Source organism: Manacus candei, unplaced genomic scaffold (assembly GCF_025592945.1).
Source record: "Manacus candei isolate 608988 ecotype Guabito, Panama unplaced genomic scaffold, ASM2559294v1 h1tg000077l, whole genome shotgun sequence".
NCBI classification, from domain to species: Eukaryota; Metazoa; Chordata; class Aves; order Passeriformes; family Pipridae; genus Manacus; species Manacus candei.
Genome location: NW_026138125.1, coordinates 8,468,459 through 8,489,806, shown reverse-complemented (window position 1 = coordinate 8,489,806; position 21,348 = coordinate 8,468,459). Strand labels below are relative to the sequence as shown.

General features: G+C 44.0%; 1 protein-coding gene across 9 annotated transcripts in view; it reads right to left on the bottom strand.

Annotated features, from left to right (window-relative positions):
* The window catches only part of PKP4 (plakophilin 4), a 72,380-nt gene that overhangs the window by 34,171 nt on the left and 16,861 nt on the right, over positions 1 to 21,348 (bottom strand). For 6 of the 9 annotated variants that reach the window (XM_051810393.1, XM_051810394.1, XM_051810395.1 and 3 more), the window contains exons 2-3: positions 11,822 to 11,955; positions 1,505 to 1,617 (exon numbers count right to left, since the gene is read on the bottom strand). In XM_051810393.1, the coding sequence (XP_051666353.1) occupies positions 1,505 to 1,617; positions 11,822 to 11,950 (242 nt within the window). In that variant the 5' untranslated portion in view covers positions 11,951 to 11,955. Of the gene's footprint in view, positions 1 to 1,504; positions 1,618 to 11,821; positions 11,956 to 21,348 lie in introns of those variants that run through there. The other 3 variants (XM_051810401.1, XM_051810400.1, XM_051810402.1) reach the window with 1 other exon arrangement.

The following is a 21,348-nucleotide window of genomic DNA, read 5'->3' as shown; positions in this document are numbered from 1 at the left end:
ACTCTGCCAGGCAACTCTTTCATCTGGTCAGGAGAAACATCACCTTGCTCCCAAACCAAGTTGTCCCTGTTTCTGGGAGCAGGCTGTGAGCTGCCCATGACTCATCTCTCAGTACAGCATTCCATTTCCAAGAGTTTTCTCCATGCCCTCTTCATGTTTATTTAATTTCTTGTCAGCCTTAGCAAAACATTTACATCACCTACTTTGGGGAAATGCAGGTATCTTCCCATGGCTCTAAATTTTGCTGTTGTACTTGTGTTTGCTGTGAAACTGTTCTAAGAGATTGTTTTCCCTTAAATCTTTCAACAATTCTTCTAACTACACTGGAAGCAACTGTCTGTGAAGAAATGAAAGCTGTTCAAGTACAGATTAACTGGTTTTCCCCAGCTTCTCACACATCTCTTAAAAGGGATATCCCCCTTACAGAGTAAGTCAAAGCATTAACCAACACCACACACGTGCCAGGACATATTGCCCAGACCAAGCTTTAAGCCCATGTCCCTCAGCACAAAAGTAATGTAGCATCACATTCACACCTCAAGTAGTTTGATGTATAAAAACACCTCTGTTAGCTGGTACATTGGATTTTTAACATCTATTTTTAAATAATTGCCTCCTGTTTCTTAAGTTTTTGTAGGAACAACTTTCCATTTAATTTGCAGAAATATTTATTATGACCACAGAGGGAAACATTTCAGATGATACCCAGGTTTACTGCTGAAGGAATCCAGAAACAAACAGTACTTAAGGCAAGAAACACTAATGTTTAGAGTACACTCTAAATCCATGCCAGCAGGAGCTCTGCTGGAACCCAAACTGCAGGTACAAATGGTTCATAAGGACACATGTTAGGGTTAGGGTTAGGGTTAGGCTTTCTGATTCATTTCACATGCTTGAGATCAGTGAGTCCTCAAACACATTTAGACTTACAAAGACTGCTGGGGAATTAAAATAAATAAATAATCAGAATACTTACACCTGAAACACTAACAAATGCTTTGCCATAGCTACAGTCATTCCATAGAAAATACATGAGGAATGTTTCACACTATGTACATATGCCAGAAACACACTTATAGCAAGATGTTCCCTGAAAACACATGTAATGACAGACAGTTTCAGAAAAGCTGAATGAAACTGGATAGTTAATTTAGGACAAAAAATAAATAATTGGATTACTGCATTTAACTAGCATCATTACTTTGACACAAATATGTGTAAGTCTACTCTATTTCTCCTGGGTTGAATCTAAAAAGTAAAATTTAACATATTTAGAGAGAAATTAAAGCTTTACACCATACATTCTATTGAAAATGTAATCAATTATTAGAAGACCTCTTGAAACTGTCCCATAACTCTTCACAGCAAATCCGCATTTTTTTAATACTTTGGACGTTAATGGAGGTGAATAGCTACCAGTGAAAATATATGAAGAGGACATAAGTACCACTAAAAAGCCTTTAACTTATGGGACAAATGAAAGTAAAGTCATCAGGACCTGTACCTTGTGCTGGCGACACTTGGTGACTCTGCTCCAAGCCTACATCTCTCTAGCTGATTAGCCACAATTTGCCTTTCCACTTCCAGTTCTCTGGTAAGTCTTTGAAATTGGAGCTCCTGAAATTTCAAAATAAAAAGAAAAGCATTCTTGATGTTAAAAAATGGGTGTAGATTAACTCTGAAACAATCACTGATTCATCACAATCATGTTTTTTTGTTTTGACTCTTCCTTAGGGGAATAAACTATAAAGTGGAAATTTAATGGTTCCTTAAATCAGTGATTCATGCAAATATTGATTTATCACCTGTTACAAAAAGAAAAACATGTTTAAGCATTTTTGGATTTTATTCCTCCTGCAATTAAAATTTTTGTGTCTCCTTATGTTCCCACAATCTAACAAAATCAGTGCCTGTAAAATCAGTCTTCAATTGCATCTATAAACAAGGAAACTGGAAAATACCATATCCTAACCTTTACAATCACAAACCTTCAAATCCTAAACTATTCCACATTCTGACTTCTGTACTTGGAAACCTTAACATTTATCATTTCAAACTGGCTGAGGGTACAGATGAGCTATTTCACCTGAGTTCAGCTTTTGTCACATTTCTTGGTCAAAGGTACCAAACCTGAGCCTTTGTAACGGGCCTGTGGAATGCAACCTTGTGAGGGTGACACGGGATACCAGTGCTGCACAGGGTGGGTGTTACTGAAACCTGGAACCATTTCCTACAGCACTCTGAAATGAGACTGTGCCACATCAAGGGATATTGGGGGTGTTCTCATCCACACTTAGCATTTATGAACCACAGAAAAGGTTTCTATCGAGCAATCACATTACTTTTCAAACTGATATTGTAAACCCTCTGAAGTTTAGGTAAACTGTTCAACACTATATAAAATTAGATGAACACAAATATTTAATGATCTGATGAAGCAAGTCTTACATACAGGTCAAGTACAGCATAGAGCACTCCTTTGACTTGACAGCTCAAATTACTGACCAGGTTTTTCCCTGTGTGTAACTCATGTAATGGTACTGCACATGAGCTCTCCCCCTCGCACAGTGCCAGGGATCACAGCTCATGACAACTGTTCCCTCACACCTCACATCACACAGAACAGGGCTGAACCACCCCCCTCTCATGAATGGCTCTCCTTCCACTCCCTCTTCAGCAAGATGAAGGGTGGTTCAGCAGTGCTCCACGGCTCCCAGCACTCTGCAGGGACCTCTGCTCCCAGGTCCTGCCTTGAGGACTTCCACAGGAGACTCAGAGTAACAGAAGGGAAAAGGTACTCTAACCCCAAGATTTACCTTGCAGAAGTAGTACTGACAACACAAGGAGATCCCCTCCAAGAACCCCACAAAAGAAGACTAACTGGCACCTATCTCCTCAGGAAGGCAGCTCAGGGCCAGGGCAAACAGCAGGTGCCCTCCTGCCGGAAGGACCAGATGAGATGGCAGAACCAAAAAGGCTGCTCCGGACAGTCTGAGCCACACTCCCCACACGGGCTGTTCCACACAGAGCCTCCTGCCCCTCCCAGAGGATACGAGGGATTGTGGACACTTCCAAACACTTCGAGAGCTCCCTAACCAAACCAAATAACCACACCCTCACATCCCGAATGTTGGCCACAACCCCAGGTTTGGCACTCAGGACGTGGAGCTCTCCCAGCACTGCCCCCGCCCAGGAGCACCCACAGAGCAGACTGTGCTTTTCTGCTGCTGCTCCACTCGGGGAGCAGAGGATACACTGGAGTTATGGGGGGAACCGGGGCCCTCAGCCTCCTCCTGGCCACCCCTGCCAAGAGGCTGGCATTGCTGGCAAGCCCCAGCATTGGAAAAGCTTGGCACAGTGGATGCTCAGATTTGAAAGAGCATTTCAGACATATGTTCTGAACTCAGATTTTATTTAAAGCTGCTTTTAAACAGAATTCTACAGCTAAATCATTTTAATTCCAAGACCTGAGATGAAGAGCCTCACAAATATGATAACCCACAGACCACCACAAACCTCATGGGCCTGTGACTGGAACAGAAAGCATGGAGAATATCCAAAGGTTTGTATGACACAGAGACCCAGTTGTCACAGTCTGACACCAGTGCTTGGCTTGATACAGCTTCATGTTATACCACGAGGGTCCACAGGCTCCAGTCAGCTCATTCAGACAGTTTGTCTTAAGCAAAAAAAGTCAAATAAATTAATAAATGATAATTTATTTTCCAATTCTAAGTCAGAATATAGATGATACATCCATCTAAAAGCTGATTCTCCAGAATGTCATTCACATGCTAGCAGAGAATGCCGTGATTTCAAAAAAAATCCATTCAGATGCTGAAGCTCTGCGAGTTTTGGAGCAAATGTCAGCAAGACAAGCTTCTTCCAGAGTAAATGATGGGTGTACTGTACAGCACGTAACAAACACAAACCTTCAAAATACACAGTACTGTGCTGCTTGTTTGCAGAAATAACAGAAAATATTTAGCCTATGTTTAAAGCTGTTTCCTGTTCCTTACTCTTAAACCAATATTCAAATAGCAATGTCACAGATGCAAACTCTGAATGTGAACCTATTGTTATTTACCAATCTTTTAATCAGATGAATAAAGTAAAACATATGCTAGCCATTACCTGCTTCCATTCAAGCAATCTCTATTAATCTGCCTTTTCATTACATACAGAAGCATTAGTGAACACATTATTCTAGAAGACCCCTTGTTGCATAACATCCAAAGTAACAAATTGCCTATTTAAGTAAAAATCCCTATTTTTTGCCCCACACTGCAAAACTTCAAAGCCAGTTAAAACAAAAGAACTGTAATTCAACTTTTCTTGAGAGTGGGAGTGGTGAATGGAATAAACGGGTAACAGAGCAATATATCTTACTTCATTTATTTATACTATGTTCAAAAAGCAAAACTCACTCAATTCTATCACAAAACCTGCGTTAAGGAGAAATAAGAGAAAAAAACACCAAGTCCTGCTCGGCCACTTGTGAAGCACTTGCACTGCTGAGTTTGGACCAACAGCATCAGCTGCCTACACTGTTCTTCATCCCTCTGTTTTGGTGTTGACCAGAAAGCCCACAAGCCCCACAGTGCACTGAGCAGCAGAGGGGTAAGAGGCCTGCAACTCATCTGCCAGTTTGAAATCACTCTAACGCTCAGGGAGATCTAAAGTGCTTTTGTAAGTGCAAGCACAGCAGAAAAAACCAACCCATCTCTATTTTGTAGTGTGAGTACGTTCTGGCATGGGCAGCCTGGGAGCCCAGGAAAGCAGCAGTTTACAGACTTTTTGAAACAAGTGCTGACTTTTGTGTGTGTCTTCTTAAATTTGGTATGTGCAGCTGGAGGTGATAGGTATTAAGCACCTGCATAAATAGACAACAGGGATAGTTTTAGAGGTCCCATCTTGTTTACAGCTGGAATGCCTCAATGCTTTAAGCCTTTTTTCTTTTAGCTTAAATCATAGTATTACTATAGAAAACTAAGTCCTAATCAATTTGAAATCGATCACCTTCCTAGTTTATGCTTCCTTATAAAGACATTTTATCCCACTCTGAATGGACCTACCCCCCACGGTGTGTATCTATCAGACAGCACACCGGTTCTGGCAGGAATCTCCTGCAATTTGTCTCCCTGGTCAGCTCTCTGGGAGCAGTGGGAGAGCATGCTCCTCAAACAGGGAGCTCCCAGCAGAGAGGAGCTGCTGCCCTGGGCACAAATCACAACCCACTGCCTACTACAGCACTACCTGATGACAAAATGGCATCGTAGGACTCAAAGACAACTCTTAATAAGCTTATTAGCATTTGCAGCAGAATATCCATGTGGCAAGCACATACTGAAATTACAGGTGCGGGTCACAGAACACGCTGTCATACTGCATTCCAAGGAGCAACCAAATCTCCTCACACAGACACACTACTCTGGCTTGGCCAGAACCACTTTTTTCCAAGTCTATCCAATATACACCAAGGGAAAAAAAAACTAACCTGTAATTTTATTCACCCCTTTAGCAGTAACTACTTAATTATCTTATCAAATCACGGGTTTTGTGCTCAGAACCTAAATTCCACTGCAAAACCACAGACCATAATTCTTAAAACAAAACTAGAGAAAATGACAGCTTTAACCACAGTTGCAGGTTCAGAGCAGGAAGCACACAGCAGCTTGCTCTGGGAGGCAGCTGTACCGGCTGCAGGCACACAGGCTGCCAGGAGTGAGAACCAGAGCCCAGCACATTTTAGAGCTGTGTCATTTCCTTTTGGAGGCTGAAGCTTTCAGAGGAGGGACAAAGCCTGCATGGGGTGTTGACGTCGTGGTGTTCACCCCAGGTGACCACGAGCTCTTCCCTGGCGAGCTCCACGTGCCCTGGTAATTCCTTGGCAGCGATGCCGAGATCTGACTCGAGATGACACATCCCTGCCGCAAGGTACAGACCAGGCCAGTCACACCAACCCTGACAACTGAATCCTTTTGCCATGTGAAAGCTGAGTGCCTCTGACAGGCTGGTGGCTCCCTGGCAAGGGACAACAACCACCAACACGCTGGGCTGGGCTATTGCCAGCAAATATTTGACAATGGGTAAGTAATGGGAATGCAGTTTGCATGACTGACCGTGAAGACTGTTGTTCTCCTGTTGCATGCTTTGGATAATAAATAAAAGAAGGTTTAGAGGCAATTCTGTGCCTTCTATCTGCATCCCATCATGATACCATGTTGCAGACTCACCCTTTTAATTTCTGTAAATGAGGAACTTTCATACTGCAGTAACATGGATGAGAATGAGGAATCTAGATTACAATGCTAAAAAATCAAAAATTACTTTCCTCCTGCCCTGTTGTGAATACTCCTGGCAAAACACCAATAACTTGAAACTTTGAACAAAGGGTGGTCCAGGTGGCTAATGGAAGATTTTGTGGTGACAGGTCTGCAAGAATCAGCAGCAATGGCACAAGCAGTGAAGTCACAGACTCCTTTTGGTGGTTCATGCCTGGCTAGTCAGACCCAGACTGGGCAGCTGGGGTAGCTGAGGGAGACAGTGTCTCTAACAGACAGATGCATCCCTTGCAGCTTCTTGGCCAGTTGTCAGGGGCTGCTGTGGCAGAAGACAGGACACGGATGGGCTGGTACTCCAAGCTGCAGTAACACTGGCATATGCTAAGTTGCTTCAACCACCAAATGTCACTGTCTGTGAAACACGACCAAGGTAATTGTCAGCTGAACTATGAAATGTGTTCCTAATCACAAAAATGTTGCCTGTTGAACAATCGAGTTAAGACTCTTTCAATAGCTCAAGTTGCTGATCTAAGAAAGTGCAGCCCACATCTGAGAGGAATATTTTACCTCGCATTTACTATTTCTCATTCACTGCCACACACAGTGCAGAGCCACGCAACTCCCATCGCCTATGAAAGTTCACACAGTGCTACAGAAAAGGCAACAACATTTCAGATGTTTTTATGATACAAACATGCAACAAAGAAGAGGACAAACAAAATTAAGTTCACTTATGCCTTCCTTCACATTAATCTCCTGCACTGATCTATGCAGAGTGCTACATTTCAAGTTGCTGTAATTCAGAGAGAGATCAAGCGACTACTTAAAAACATATTGTATTTTCCAACATGAATGCCATACTGTAGTGACCTGATATTTAAATTCTCTACCAGAATCTATTTCAGAAAAAAACTGTACTTTTAACTAACCATATAAGAGCAACCTCAATACTGTCTGTAAAAATTAAGTTTACTCACGCACACAACTGCATTTGCATGCTTTCAGTATCTCAGGATCTTCCAAAATAGAAGACAAAAGATAAAAAATTGGGCAGTGCAGAGAATCACAGATTACAGGATGTGAAATGACATAGCTACAATTACTGGCTGATCACACTTACTCTGCATTCAACAGCAGCAGACCATTAAAGCCCTTAATACTTTTATGCCCGCATTGTTCACTAGTCTGGTACAACACTTTAGTGCTGCTCTAGCTGACGAGGGATCAGACTTTCAGCAGTTCATAGAAAGCTTACTGATGGCAGTGTCAGAAGGGAAGAATGGCACTGGAGGCATTCCTGGCTGCCTCTGACACATCCTCTGTGAGCCTCGTGACAGCACTGGGGCTGCTGAGATCGGTGTGGAGCCCAGTGTGCTCTGCCAGCTGGGCACGGGGGTCAGCCACTGCTGAGCACACAGCCTGCTTACCCACACTAAGGGTGCTACAAAGGGTGTCAGTGCCCCAGTGTATTTCAAGGGCACCCACACTTCTGGGCAGGCTCTTCCACCAGGGGAGTTTCTTCTCAGAAGCCGAACAGTACATGCGAGACAAGAGAATTAACTTCTAGACCTTCACATGGAAAAAGGAGTACAGAGAATTTTGGTTAAGGAAATGAGACAGGAGTGGCATATATTTTGTCCTAGAATACAACCTTTGGGAAGCTGGCTTCTCAGACTTGACTCACTGAAACTAGAAATGCTTCTAAACAGCAGAAACCGTAAACTATAAAAATCTCAATAACTACATGAAAAAATTGTACTTAAACAATAAAGAAGCAAAAAAAGCAAATTGCAAGTTCTCTATTTATACAATATGGTTCAATACACTTATACAAAAGGAAAAGATTTTGCTGAAGTGTTGAACAGTAGAACACTTCTAGGAAAACACTAAGGGAAACCCAAAGGATTTATGATTATCCATCTGAAAGCATATCCAATCATTCTTTCCCTGTCACTGGTTAACAAAAGAAAAGGTGAGAGATTGTCCATCTCTAGGTGTCAATAACAACTAAACCAAACTACAAAACCTGCCAGTGCTGCAAGTGCTTCTCTCTTAGCAAAGACATCAAAATCAGCATACTCCACTTACTTTTGAAAATTGCATCGATGAGTGGTTTTTCCTGTGAGACCTTTTCTCTCAGCCCAATCACTGAAAACTAACATGCTAAGCAGGAAATCCACAATTCCAAATGATCCAATTTAATCTTCACAGTTCAGCAGCAGCTCATTCCAAATCCAGCAGGGTACAGCTCGCACATGGAAAGAAGCAGTGATTCCACAAACATGCCAGGAGCAGTTGACAACTAGCTGCCCTACATTCTAATCCCCTAAAAAAATTACTGCTACGCTGCTGCCCTTACAATTTTTAACAAGTTGTTATTTTAGTACAAAAATACTCTATTTACTTTTAATATGGATAAGAGACTTCCAAGCCTTCCTGTGGATGGGCAGCACAGTGGCACCTCCAGTCACTGGGGAGCTCTCTGGTGAGCCAGGACTGATGATAAATGACGGTGAGTGGCTGGGCGAGCTCCTCTGCAGCTCCCTCAGTGCCCTTGGGGATTCCCAGCTGGCCCCATGGACCTGGGAGTGTCTCAGTGGCTCAGCAGGTCACTAACTAGAGATACCAGTTATACCAGCACGAGTCAGTGCTCCCCTGACTGTGAGCCAAGAGCACACCTGCCTGTGTACCCACAAAATAACTCAGTCTGGGGACAGAACTGTCCCCTGCCCTAGCCAAAGCCAGTGGGGCTTGTGGTAGCACTGCTGGAATTTATATTAACGAGGGATGTGTTTTCACACTCAAATGGAACTTGAGCTTTGTCAGTAAAGTACAAAGGTGTAGCAATCTAAATTTCTCACAGGTTACACTTGTTCTATTATTTTATACACTAAGAGTGAATTGAAACGTTTCTTTCCTAAAATATAACCAAGGGAGATTTACCCAGCCACCTGACACCTGACTCAATGAGGGTCTGCTTGGAGTTCAGGGGACACACTCCAGTTTGGTAAAACAGTTGCTAAACTAATTTGGCGTTATAGAAAAAAGAAACAAACGGAGAGTTTATTTAGAAGTGGGTTGCAGGGTTCATAGACTAATGACTGCAACTTTTTATATAATCATGGCTATTGTATCTCTGCTATGGCAGGAAGCTTAAAGTTATTCAATAAATTTATCTATTTCGGAACTACTATAGTAATTTTAAAAGTTTCTATTAAGTTAAAATCTGGACAATTTGACAAGTAATAATAAAGACTTTCCTGGATTGTGTTTCCACTGCAGTGCTTCTGAAGTACTTAAGTCAGGGTGTGGCAGCTCTGTTTTACAAACACTGACCTGCTGCACCTCACAGCAATTCCTGTACCAAAGGAAGCTGGGCCACAGCAAACAGTGTAGTAGTTTCTGTTCAAGCTTAATAAAGTAAAGAACCGCACTGGAAAATATTCTGTTCTGGGCTTTCTGCCACACAGGAAGGGTGTTGAACATGTCAGTGTCCATAATTATTATCAACAGAAAAAATACCAGAAAGCAACAGTTTGGCTCTTAATGCTTTCATGTTATCACTTTCAAGAGTGAAGTACAATTTACATCTTCCTCCCTTCATCCTCATTTTATGTGTCCACATTCTACAGTAAGGCTCCAGTTCTGAAGTTTGTGTAACACCATTAATGACAATTTTAACTTTTTAGTTTTCATCAGAATTTAATGATGTAGTAGCCCACGTATCTTTTTATAGTCTTTTTATGAATGGAAAGGGGGAGAAGTTTTAACCTCATTTTCAAAATGAAGAAATATTCCATTATCATTTTTTCTCTAAGACTAATAAAATATAAAAACACTGCTTGGGTAGGCAAGGGAATACTAACAAATGCTTTTCACTGCACACTCGTGTATGAGGCTGTTACAGGCAGTGCTGCCCTAACTGCAAGCTCAGAGTGAGCACAACTGCTGCAGCAGTGCAGAGACACCCTGGGCACTGAGATCCTCCCTGGAGACCCCAGCAACCACAGTCCTGGCACTGGCACTGCTCTGGGCACTGAGATCCTCCCTGGAGATCCCAGCAACCACAGTCCTGGCACTGACAGTGCTCTGGGCACTGACATCCTCCCTGGAGACCCCAGCAACCACAGTCCTGGCACTGGCACTGCTCTGGGCACTGAGATCCTCCCTGGAGATCCCAGCAACCACAGTCCTGGCACTGACAGTGCTCTGGGCACTGAGATCCCTGGAGATCCCAGCAACCACAGTCCTGGCACTGACAGTGCTCTGGGCACTGACATCCTCCCTGGAGATCCCAGCAACCACAGTCCTGGCACTGACAGTGCTCTGGGCACTGACATCCTCCCTGGAGATCCCAGCAACCACAGTCCTGGCACTGACAGTGCTCTGGGCACTGAGATCCTCCCTGGAGATCCCAGCAACCACAGTCCTGGCACTGACAGTGCTCTGGGCACTGAGATCCTCCCTGGAGATCCCAGCAACCACAGTCCTGGCACTGACAGTGCTCTGGGCACTGAGATCCCTGGAGATCCCAGCAACCACAGTCCTGGCACTGGCACTGCTCTGGGCACTGAGATCCTCCCTGGAGATCCCAGCAACCACAGTCCTGGCACTGGCACTGCTCTGGGCACTGAGATCCCTGGAGATCCCAGCAACCACAGCTCAGACACTATTATGGGACCACACGAGAACTAATACATCAAGTGTTTGCATTCAGAGTTACCATCTTGAATCAAGCACTATTCATCTTAAAGGAAGTTGCAAAACAGAGACAGCAAAGTGGATTTCTTCTGATATTCAGATGTTACAAATTCCATATTAGGCCAAGAAAGATCATCATTATTTCTCATTCTGATACAATGAAAGCCAAGCTGTTACTTCTCTCTTTGTGTTCTTTAAAAAAGACCAACCCAAAACCAAAGCACCAACAAAAACTTTGGTCAGAATGTTTCTTCAGAAAACTGCAATTTTTTCCCCTTTGAATAACTTTTACAAATTAAGACTGAACTTGACTGCAAAGACAATCTGATTTTCCTATAGAGACTATCACCTTAGATGCACACCCATAAATGTGTGCAGATTTAAAATACTTTAGTACCTTGGTATTGATAACTGAAACCAAACTCAAAGTTTAAGTCCCATTCTCGAATAAAATGCAATTAATCATACCCAGTCTGTATGTGCAGGTCTCTGCAGCACTGTACACAGCTCTGCAGGATGGTCAAGGACCGGTTCCAATGTTCCATCCATTCGACACCAGCTTTTCTTCTTTCAACACTAAACCTGCATTTCCAGTCTGACTTACAACGCAATGCAGACATTCCAAGGGATACAGAACACCAGAATGATGCTTCTGTTCAATGCAGGTAACTGAACCCCTTATATTCAGACTCTGATACACAAAATATACGACAGTGACGCTGGGCAACACACTATAGAAAAAAAACAGGGGTGTTTTTTCCAGCAGTGCAATAAGAGACAGCTGTTAACTCCACACACACTGTGAACTGACAAATTGCTGCAAACAAAGCAGATACCTGTTCCTTTACAGAAGCTAAAATGGTCGTGGCAGTAGCCTCTGGTTCCATGCCCGGGCCCGTTGATGTCTCCTGCGCTGTCTGGGGCAGCCCCTCCTCCACCATCGGGCTCTGCTCAGGGGCTGGCATTTTGCCTGCAATAACAAGATTTTAAGATAGTTTACATTTTGAGCCAGTGACGTTTAAAATTCAAGTTTTCAGGAGTATAAATGATCTCATACTTTTTTCTAAAAACTTCCCAAACTTAATCAAATTAGCAGAGAACTTTGCATTACTGATATCAATGTATGTTGCTTTGACTGTGCTTTACCTTCACAAACAGAGACCAGAATCACCCACAGAACACAAGGGTTGGGCAGAAGCAAGCAAGCAGCACGACATTTAATGATTATTATTAAAAACACTATTTTGTGCTGGTTATTAAAAAAGCAAAATTCAAGATGCATGAAAAATAGTAGTGCTAACCATTAAGAATGCCCAGGATCAGTACCATTTCAGCACGTGCTGTTTTCAGCATAGAATGACACATAACAGCAGAATGCTCTGCTGTCAGGAGCAAACCATGGAAGAGACTAATTATGGTAATAAAAACTTAATGGAAATAACGCTTCTAGTGCTCTTTTTGCAAAAGAGGAAATTAAAATACCAAAGTTAAAGCAATTGCCCTGGGCTATGGATAGCCTGGAAAAGACTGACAGGATTAGCATCCAAGAATCCCAAGCTGCACTATTGCAGAGGCAGTGCACTAAAAATTCCAGTCCATGGGAAAAAGCAATTTATTTGTTCAATTATCGAAGTCACTATTAACTAATATTACAGAAATACTTATGAAATGTGTTTAATGCTTTGAAAATAGCATTAAACTATTAAAGGTGGCATTCATGTTGCTTCTGCACACATACCACACTATAATTTCCTTCAGAAAACAAAGCTTGTAAGGTCTAATGTTACAAGTAGTCCGTATTTCATTTTAGATTTTCAGAACAAACTCATTCAATATTCCTAGAGCAGACAAATAGGAACACAAGTTCCTTCCCCCTTCCCTTCCTTACACAGAGTTAGGAGATGCTTATGCTGCAAATGGGCTCCAAGGCTGGGGATGGACCCATAAGACCCCTCAGCCCAGAGTTGTGTTAGCCACGACCACCTGGATGAGCACAGGGCACCCACTGCCATAAAGAGACAGGGCAACCCACAAGGTCAGCGCACGCCTCTGCTGCAGGGCTGCCTCCTTCTCCCTGGGTTGGAAGGGGACTTGAGCTGACCCTGGAGGGATCTCTTCTGGAAATACTCTACAGGACCACTGGCCTCCTGGGAGGTTTCTGCCCTCGCACAGGCAAAGCACAGTGTTGTCAGAGGAGTGCTGTGCTGCCACGGGCAGGCTCAGGCACACAGGAGGAGCAGACACTGAAGAGGGATGGTGTAAGGACAAGTACTTTCATTTTGCTTCCTGTACAGTGGCATGTGCACCGTGAGATGGATGGCTCCTGCTCAGGCCCATGAGCCTCTCCAAGCACAGGGTCTTTATTAACCACGCTGTTCCTGTCTGCTAAAAATGCTGGTGACATGGTTCATGAGCAGTTCCACGTCAGCCACTGAGGGATTCAAACAGTCTCAGGGGAACTCAAGTGATGTGAGTGATGAGAGGCAGTGGAGCACTCATGGGGACAATATGTGGTCCAGGAGCCTGGTCACCCACCAGCTTCTGCCATGGCAAAAGGAGAAGGAAAAGCTGCTTCCCAAACACATCAGAGCAGGAGCCCAACTCAGGATCAGCCACTTCTGTGGCAGGACTTCTCCCCTCAGCACCTTGCAGGTGTAGCACAGGGAGGCTGCCCCATACCCTGAAATGAGTCTGTATGAACAGCCTGTTCTCACTGTACATCGCTATCACAATTATCTTCTGGAACAAGGAAAACGAAACTGCACAAATGTGGCACTGCCAGGTTTCCAGTGTCAGGACTGCACAGGGACACCAGAGCACGCTGGTTCAGCCACACCAAGAGCCACTGCACTTCCTTCCCCTCTCCTTTCCTCCCCTTCCCACACACACGGGTCTCCCCTCACCTTCCCACAGACATGGATCTCCCCTTACCTCACCTTCCCACACACACAGGTCTTCCCTCACCTTACCCTCCCACACACACAGGTCTCCCCTCACTTCACCTTCCCACAGACACAGGTCTCCCCTCACCTTCCCACAGACACGGGTCTCCCCTCCCCTTCCCACAGACACAGGTCTCCCCTCACCTTCCCACAGACACAGGTCTCCCCTCCCCTTCCCACGGACACAGGTCTCCCCTCACCTTCCCACAGACACAGGTCTCCCCTCACCTTCCCACAGACACAGGTCTCCCCTCACTTCACCTTCCCACAGACACAGGTCTCCCCTCACCTCACCTTCCCACAGACACAGGTCTCCCCTCACCTCACCTTTCCACAGACACAGGTCTCCCCTCACTTCACCATCCCACACACACGGCTCTCCCGTCACCATCCCACAGACATGTGGGATGTAAGGACCAGGCACACTGTAAGGACCAGGGACACTGTAAGGACCAGGCACACTGTCCTCCTCATGTCCACCCCCTGCAGCCCAGGGTGCACGTTCCTTCCTCTCCCAGCACAGCCGGGCACCCCACGGCCCAGCAAGGCCCTCCCGCCTCAGCCGCAGAGGGAGCGGAGGCTCCCACAGGGAATTCCTGATCCAGCCGCCCTCAGCCCCAGCTCCACGTGCCCGTGGGTGTGCGCAGCCGAGGGACACCGTGGGGAGCTCCTGCAACTGGAACAGAACTCACTCTTGAGAAGAAAGCGACATTAAACATTACTTGGCTCCCAAGGTGCCACAAATGAATAACCAGACATATCTGGCTATTTTTGAAACCCTATTTTTATTGGTTTCAGGCTTGCAGATACAAAGGCTGCCACACTGAGTCTGTCACATGCTGCCCGTCAAGCGGGTGCACCCCTGAAGCTTCAAGGACCTTGCTTCTACAGAACCCATTAAATAGCAATCAAGTAAGTGGAATAAAAAACCAACTCTAATAGCTGTATAATAGCATTTTGAAAAGTCAAAGACTCAACTTCACGGTTTTAGAAAACGAAAATTGTTCCTTTAAGGTTTTACTTCTAAAAACCAACTCTTTCATCAAGCAGTAATAACCCAAAGAAGCACAGAATACTTGTCTCAATTCCCTGTGTCATACCTGATCTTTTATATCACTTTCCACAGTTCTTTTATTACTACAACTCAGTGTTTCAGGTTTGTAAATGAACTGTTAAATTTGCTAGCATATCGTGAAGTGATAAAACTACCCAGTCAAGCTCTTCCTTCATTTAGAAACATTTGCTAAGCAATCAAAAGGACAAATCTCAAAAACTCTCACAAGTTACACATGGGCTTCTCCCAGAAGAGGGCTGCTTGCTGGTCCATACATTCCAACATGTCTCCACTTGCACGTAACAGGGGAGTGCCTGCTTGGCTTGGGATTTCCAGGTGAGAAATACAAAATACAGGACAATAAAGCCAAGTTTTTAAAAAATAAATAAAGCAGCACAGAATTCTCAATTATGCAGAGTTCTGCATGTTTGCAGCTGTAAATCAATTTAAAAACTATTTAGGAGTGTTGTGGTTTAACCTGGTGAGCCGCTCAGCCCCACTTCCCCATTCCCACAGGATGGGGAGAGAATTAAAGAGTAAAAGTGCAAAAACTCCTAAGTTGAGATAAAGACAGTGTAACAGAGAAAGCAAAAGCTGCATGCACAAGCAAAGCAAAGCAAGGAAACTCCACCTCAAGCCAAAGCCAGTACAACATGCCATCACAGCCATACTTCTGTATTTCCAGTTCTTTCCAAAGGTCCAACTACAGTTTACAAAAGATAAGTTATGTCTTATAACACTGAAATCAGTGCAGTATTTATCAAACAAGTGAGACTTCTTCATTTTCATTAAGACATGAGGGAAAGCATAGCACATTTTTTTGTTACTTACTTTAAAGAAAGCACTTAACTTTTTCAAGCTTCTGTGATGTGCCACAACCCCAAAAATGTACCATACACTACAAAAATGCAGTGTTGTTTCCTTAGAAGTGATCACTTCCAAAGTATGTTGTCTACATGAATGCTTAAAACTGGATCAACTAAAACCTACAAAAATACTATATAATGAGCACAGCAGTGAGACAATCTCAGTTTTTCTTTTCCATGGTTTCCTCTGTCACTTCCTTCTCACCCCAACACTGTGAATAAATTTTCAGCCTACCTGTAGGAAATTTCTGTAACAAACTAGTCCAGAAGACATCCATCTGAAGTGGCTAGAAGGTGTGCTAATTCATCTGAACAGAAAATATACCCAGTATTGAGTATCTAATAACAACACCCAGATAAAACACAATCAAATTAATTATTAGTGAAGGTGTCAGTGTTAAATGCGCATCTATCTCAGTGTTAAGAGATGTAATTAGAGAGCTACACCCTTCCACACAGGCAGTTGTTTTAACTGCTGTTCCTTCAATTAACACATTTCTTGGCAAAGTTACTCATTTTCTAATCTCGATTTCAAGATTAGACAACTGTTGGCTCTGATCCTACAAACACTTAGGCACATACTTGAGCTAACAAATGAGTCTGCTCATTCACCCTGACCTCCTGTCAGGCCCTGAGTCGGGTGACAGGAGTGGGGAGATGCTCTTCAGGGCCCAGTCCCCACCACCACACCTCTGTCCAGGAACTGCTTACTCACAAAGTCAAGTCAGGTTCTCTTCACCTTACGGGAACAGGAAATAGCAAGTACAGGTTTCATGAGAGCCTTAAAATCAGGTATGAATAAGAAGCTGAGAGAAGTCAATAAGAAAACCTCTTTCTTCCTTACACAAGACTGGGATTTACCCATTGAAGATACCCCCTGGACTTATGCTACTCCCTCCTTCGGGTATGGATAACTGATGCATTATTGGAAAACAAGCAATCAGACTTCATCCCTCAAAAAATTAGGTTCATAGTTATTTTGCCTGCCTCTCCTGTCACAGCCAAGCAGTCAGATGTCACCCAGAAGGGGAGACTTTGTTCCTACATTGTTCCCAGTCTGTCCAAACCCTCATGCCCTACAGTCCTTTGCTGCAGTGTCCCAGGTCCTGCCCCAGGCTGCTCTCTGCAAACCTTGGGCACTGACAGATCAGGTAATACACACAGGTACCATCAGAAACACACCCTAAAGCTTCCCTGTATTCCAGTTCTTTTAATTCACAAGCTGTTCCCACACACTGAAGATGCGAGATCTCTGTAGCCACAACGAAAACTCAGAAAACTTATTTTACTGCTCTGTGCAATGCATTTCATCACACCTCACTACATCTTAAAACTACTGAACATCAAAGTTTACAGGCTTAGGTTCTCTGATAGCAAAGAATACATGAGAATTGGAAGATTTAAATGTTTTGGAATGATCTCTTGGTGAATGTTGCAGAACTACAGACTTGTGAATGGTATAAATGGTTCTACAGTGTAACTCAAGAGTATAATGTGAGAGCCTTGGAAACTTTTGGGGGACATTAACAGACGAGGATGACAGTGAGAATTTGTTACTGTTTTCTGTGGATTCTAGTGGATTCTAGTCTCTGAGAAAAATGTCTTTCAATAATTTAAATTATTTTCCAGAAAAAATAGTTAAATACTTCATCTTGTAGCATACATCCCAGAAAATTTTTAACATCTATTCTAAATTTTTAAATTCTCTATTTAGAAGTAAAGGCCAAAAGTAGCGACCACCTAGCTCCAAGCTGGCCTGCCCACATCAAGTGTGCAAAGAAGACAAAGCTGTTTAATTTAAAGCCTCTAGTCTGAAAAACACTAAACCAATTTTGGAAAGAGTGACTTTTCCATCCTCTCTGCCGTGGAGGCTCACTCAAATGGTTTCATGAAACCATGCAGTAAATCACAGCAGTGCAAACCAAAGCACCACAAAGACTCAGCTTTCCATCCAGTGAGGGTTCAGCCGGGACCATCACCTCGGGCAACTGAGGGATTTGCTTGAGCAAACCCTGCCTAAACAGCCCGCCGGCTGCCCCTCCAGTGACAGTGTCCCTGCCCTGCCCACACCCAGCACACACAAGCACCGGCTCCTAAAGCCTCCCAGCTGTTCTCCTCTGGCACAGCCCGCAGACTCCCTGGCACCCGGCACTGCCACGGGCAGAGCCACTGCCTGGCTCCAGTCCCAGCCTTCACACTGGTGCTCCCAGCATGCGGGCAGAGAAAGTGGGAAACACTTCTTTTGTGTCTGATCGACTGGCCAAGCAGCTGCAAAGCCAGCAGCAGTGAGTTCATCCGACACAGCCCTGCTTTTGGGGACGAGGTGGGGGCAGACTTTTCTGAGCCTGCCGACCTTGCAGCTATGTGATCACTAATGCAGGAAAGAACAAGAACACACAGCTGAGAAGGAGAGAAGAGATATGAGAAATCACTAAACTGAGTGTGGTAACCCACCCTTTCAGTTTTCATTCTCATTAGTCTCTACTCCCCACCTTTCACTGCTCCTCCTGTTATTTTCTTAGACATATCCAGACAGCTTTGCCAGTGCCAAGTAATCCCTCTCCTTGTTGTGCAGGCCCAAAGAGAAGCCAGATCTTTCCAGGATCACTGCCAGAGAGAAAAAGTGGTGCTTTTTCACAACTTCCTACTCCCTGCCCTTTGTATTCCTCCTCTCTTCCTTACCTTGGTTATTCTCCCAAATTTTCTCCTTACTTGTGCTCCCTGTTTCTGAGCCTCCCACTGCTGACCTGCAGCAAGTAAGAACAGTCCCCAGCTCAACTCATGCTGAAGAGGTAACACAATTCTTACTAACTCTGCCAGTTAGGATAGGATGGACTGGATCTATTTCATATGGGTAACATGAAAAAACCAATGGGCAACGTCTCATCTCTGATAATCCTCATACTTATCTAGCTACAACGTTAACTCAAGCAACAAGAGTAAATCACCAAGGACATCAGAGCAATACTCATTAGTACAGAAGGAAACAGCTCCAATGAGCTTTAATCATCTTGCTGGGACACTGACATGGTATTTACTACACAACCAAGTTATTCTTGTATATCTACACTGAGAGCAACAAGGCACATCTCAGCTCTTGGTCAAAGACTCTGCTCTTCTCATCCTTTACAGGGTACGTGAAAGTCAAAACCAAAACAAGACATACAACATCTCTACAGTTTTTACATGAAGACACAATTAAAATTTATCTGATTTTTCCAGTTCCCTCCCAGAGCTGTCAGTGCAGGCAGGAGCAGTTCCCACTGGCTCCATCCTGCTGCAGGGCTGGAGTGCTGCTCCCCCACGAACCAGGCAGGGGTTCTCAAGCTCCCTGCAACCAAGGGACTGCACAGAGACACGCTCTGCGTTCTGTCTGCCAGCCTGCACAGTGTTCAGAGGGAGAGGCTGCAGATCACAACTTACCCACTTGCTAAGATGATGCAAGGAACTAAAAATGGGTTCTGTGAAAGATGGCTCCAAGGTTTACGTGAAAAACGGTGTTTGACATTTCCAGATGCATTAAGTGAAGATACTCCAAACATCACACTACAGGCTAAACACTGTATTCAGAGATTCCTTTTCTTCATGGGCATTAGTAGTGCACAGGTTTTGTGCATGAGAACTGAAGAATGAAACCAGGGAAGTAAATATATTATCTGATGAAAACATGGAAGAAACTGCCCTCTGTAATGACAGGATAAAACCCACCTGCACAATTGTGCAGACCAATTCCCACTGTGAAAAAAGAAACCTATACCTGCCTGATCTGCCACCTGAAAAGTGTGGGAGATGTGTTTAACTGACTTACTGCTAAATTTAGTCTCTTCCTCATCCCTTTTTCTTTACAGGATGTATTTTTTTTCACTTTTCTTTTTTTAAATTTAAATACATGCAGGTTCAAAAGGCACTTGGTGCTATGTCCTTTTAAAAATGTTAAAAGTTATTAGCCTGGCTTTTAGATAAAGGTATTTTTGCTACAGCTCCTAGGAAAAGATAGTTTTGTTGTTTTGATTTGTTGTTTTTTTTTTTTTTTTTGGCTGATGGCTACATACTTTAACTTCACTCCAGTGAGCAGGCAAGATTCTACATCCACAAATATCCAGTTGTAACATGCTCATGAGACTAATATTTTTTATAGCTTTTGAACCAACCATTCACCAGAAGGTATCAGGCAGGTATAGCAAGACAACCATTTTGAATAAAGGCATATTTACAGGCAGGTCCTTCAAGGCCCAAGGCACTGTCTGTAGCTCACCTGAAAAGAAGCCTCTTTGTCATCTGATGGATGTCTGGAGCACATTCACGCTTCGCAAGTGATGCAGTACCAGCAGCTACATGGCAATACATAGAGTTTGCAGTTGTTTTAGTCAACAAGGTTCCATGACTTAAAAGAAACAAAAGACCTCAAATCTGAACCTTTCCTCTGGGCCATCCCATGCCCATGTTGCTCTGTTGTGTCGAGGTATCCAAATCCACTGCCATCTAGGACAGCCTCATCAGAGCACAGTGCTCAAAGCCAGCTCTGCAGACTAGCAAAGACAGCAGATTGATCTCAAGGGATAAAGTTCAGTCTCATCCTACTGCAGAATGAGGGGGAGGAGGGACATGCAGCATCACAGAAGGATTTCAGGTTTTCCAAACAGACTGTCAGGTGACAAGGATATTCATCGATTATTCATTCAACCACACACAGAAGGACAAGTTGTCAGTTTGGTGCTGGAACAGACTCAATTAATTTAGGGTATGAAGTCACTCAGAATGAATGTCACAGTAACTGGCACACTGTGCCAGTCAGTACCTGCAGCACAGGTGTGCTGACAGCACTGCTGCCCTGCACCCAGCCCAAACCAGGACCCGCTCAGCCTCACAGCTCAGAACTCCCAAAACGGGCAAACGGGAGCTCAGAGGAGAGTAGCTGGAAGTGCAGATATAACCACTACCAAGCACAGCAATGGCTGCACCTGCTATTCAATTTCCACTTGTATTTTCTCCTAGCCCTGCAAAATTATTGCTGAAGTGTGACTCTGTATGTTATTGCTAGAGATAATGCACACCAACTGCAGGCAGACATGCCTCAACGGGAAGCATTATCAACCCCAACCTATTCTATGTACATTTATAAAAGCATGCTTCTCAATTTTGTCATATAGTACATTTGAAAAAAAAAAACCCAAACCATTTTCTCAATGATAAAAATTATCAGCTACAACCCCAACTTTAAAAGACAGCTGGAGAGTTACAGATTTCCACAGGTCCCTGTTGGGCCAATGCCGGTGTCTGAGGGATGTGGTGTGAGGGGTATCACTGAGGTGGTCTGGAGCATCCTGCCTTCAGAAAGCACCCAGCCCCAAGCAGTTGTTTCCCTCAGGACAACCATGAACTGACAGCACAGGCTCCATCTCTGCAGGCAGAGCTGGATCAGGAGTGAGCCAGCAACCAGGAGCAGCTTACCTGGGATTGGCAGGGACAAGAACCCCACTATGTCCCTGCAAAATTTAGAA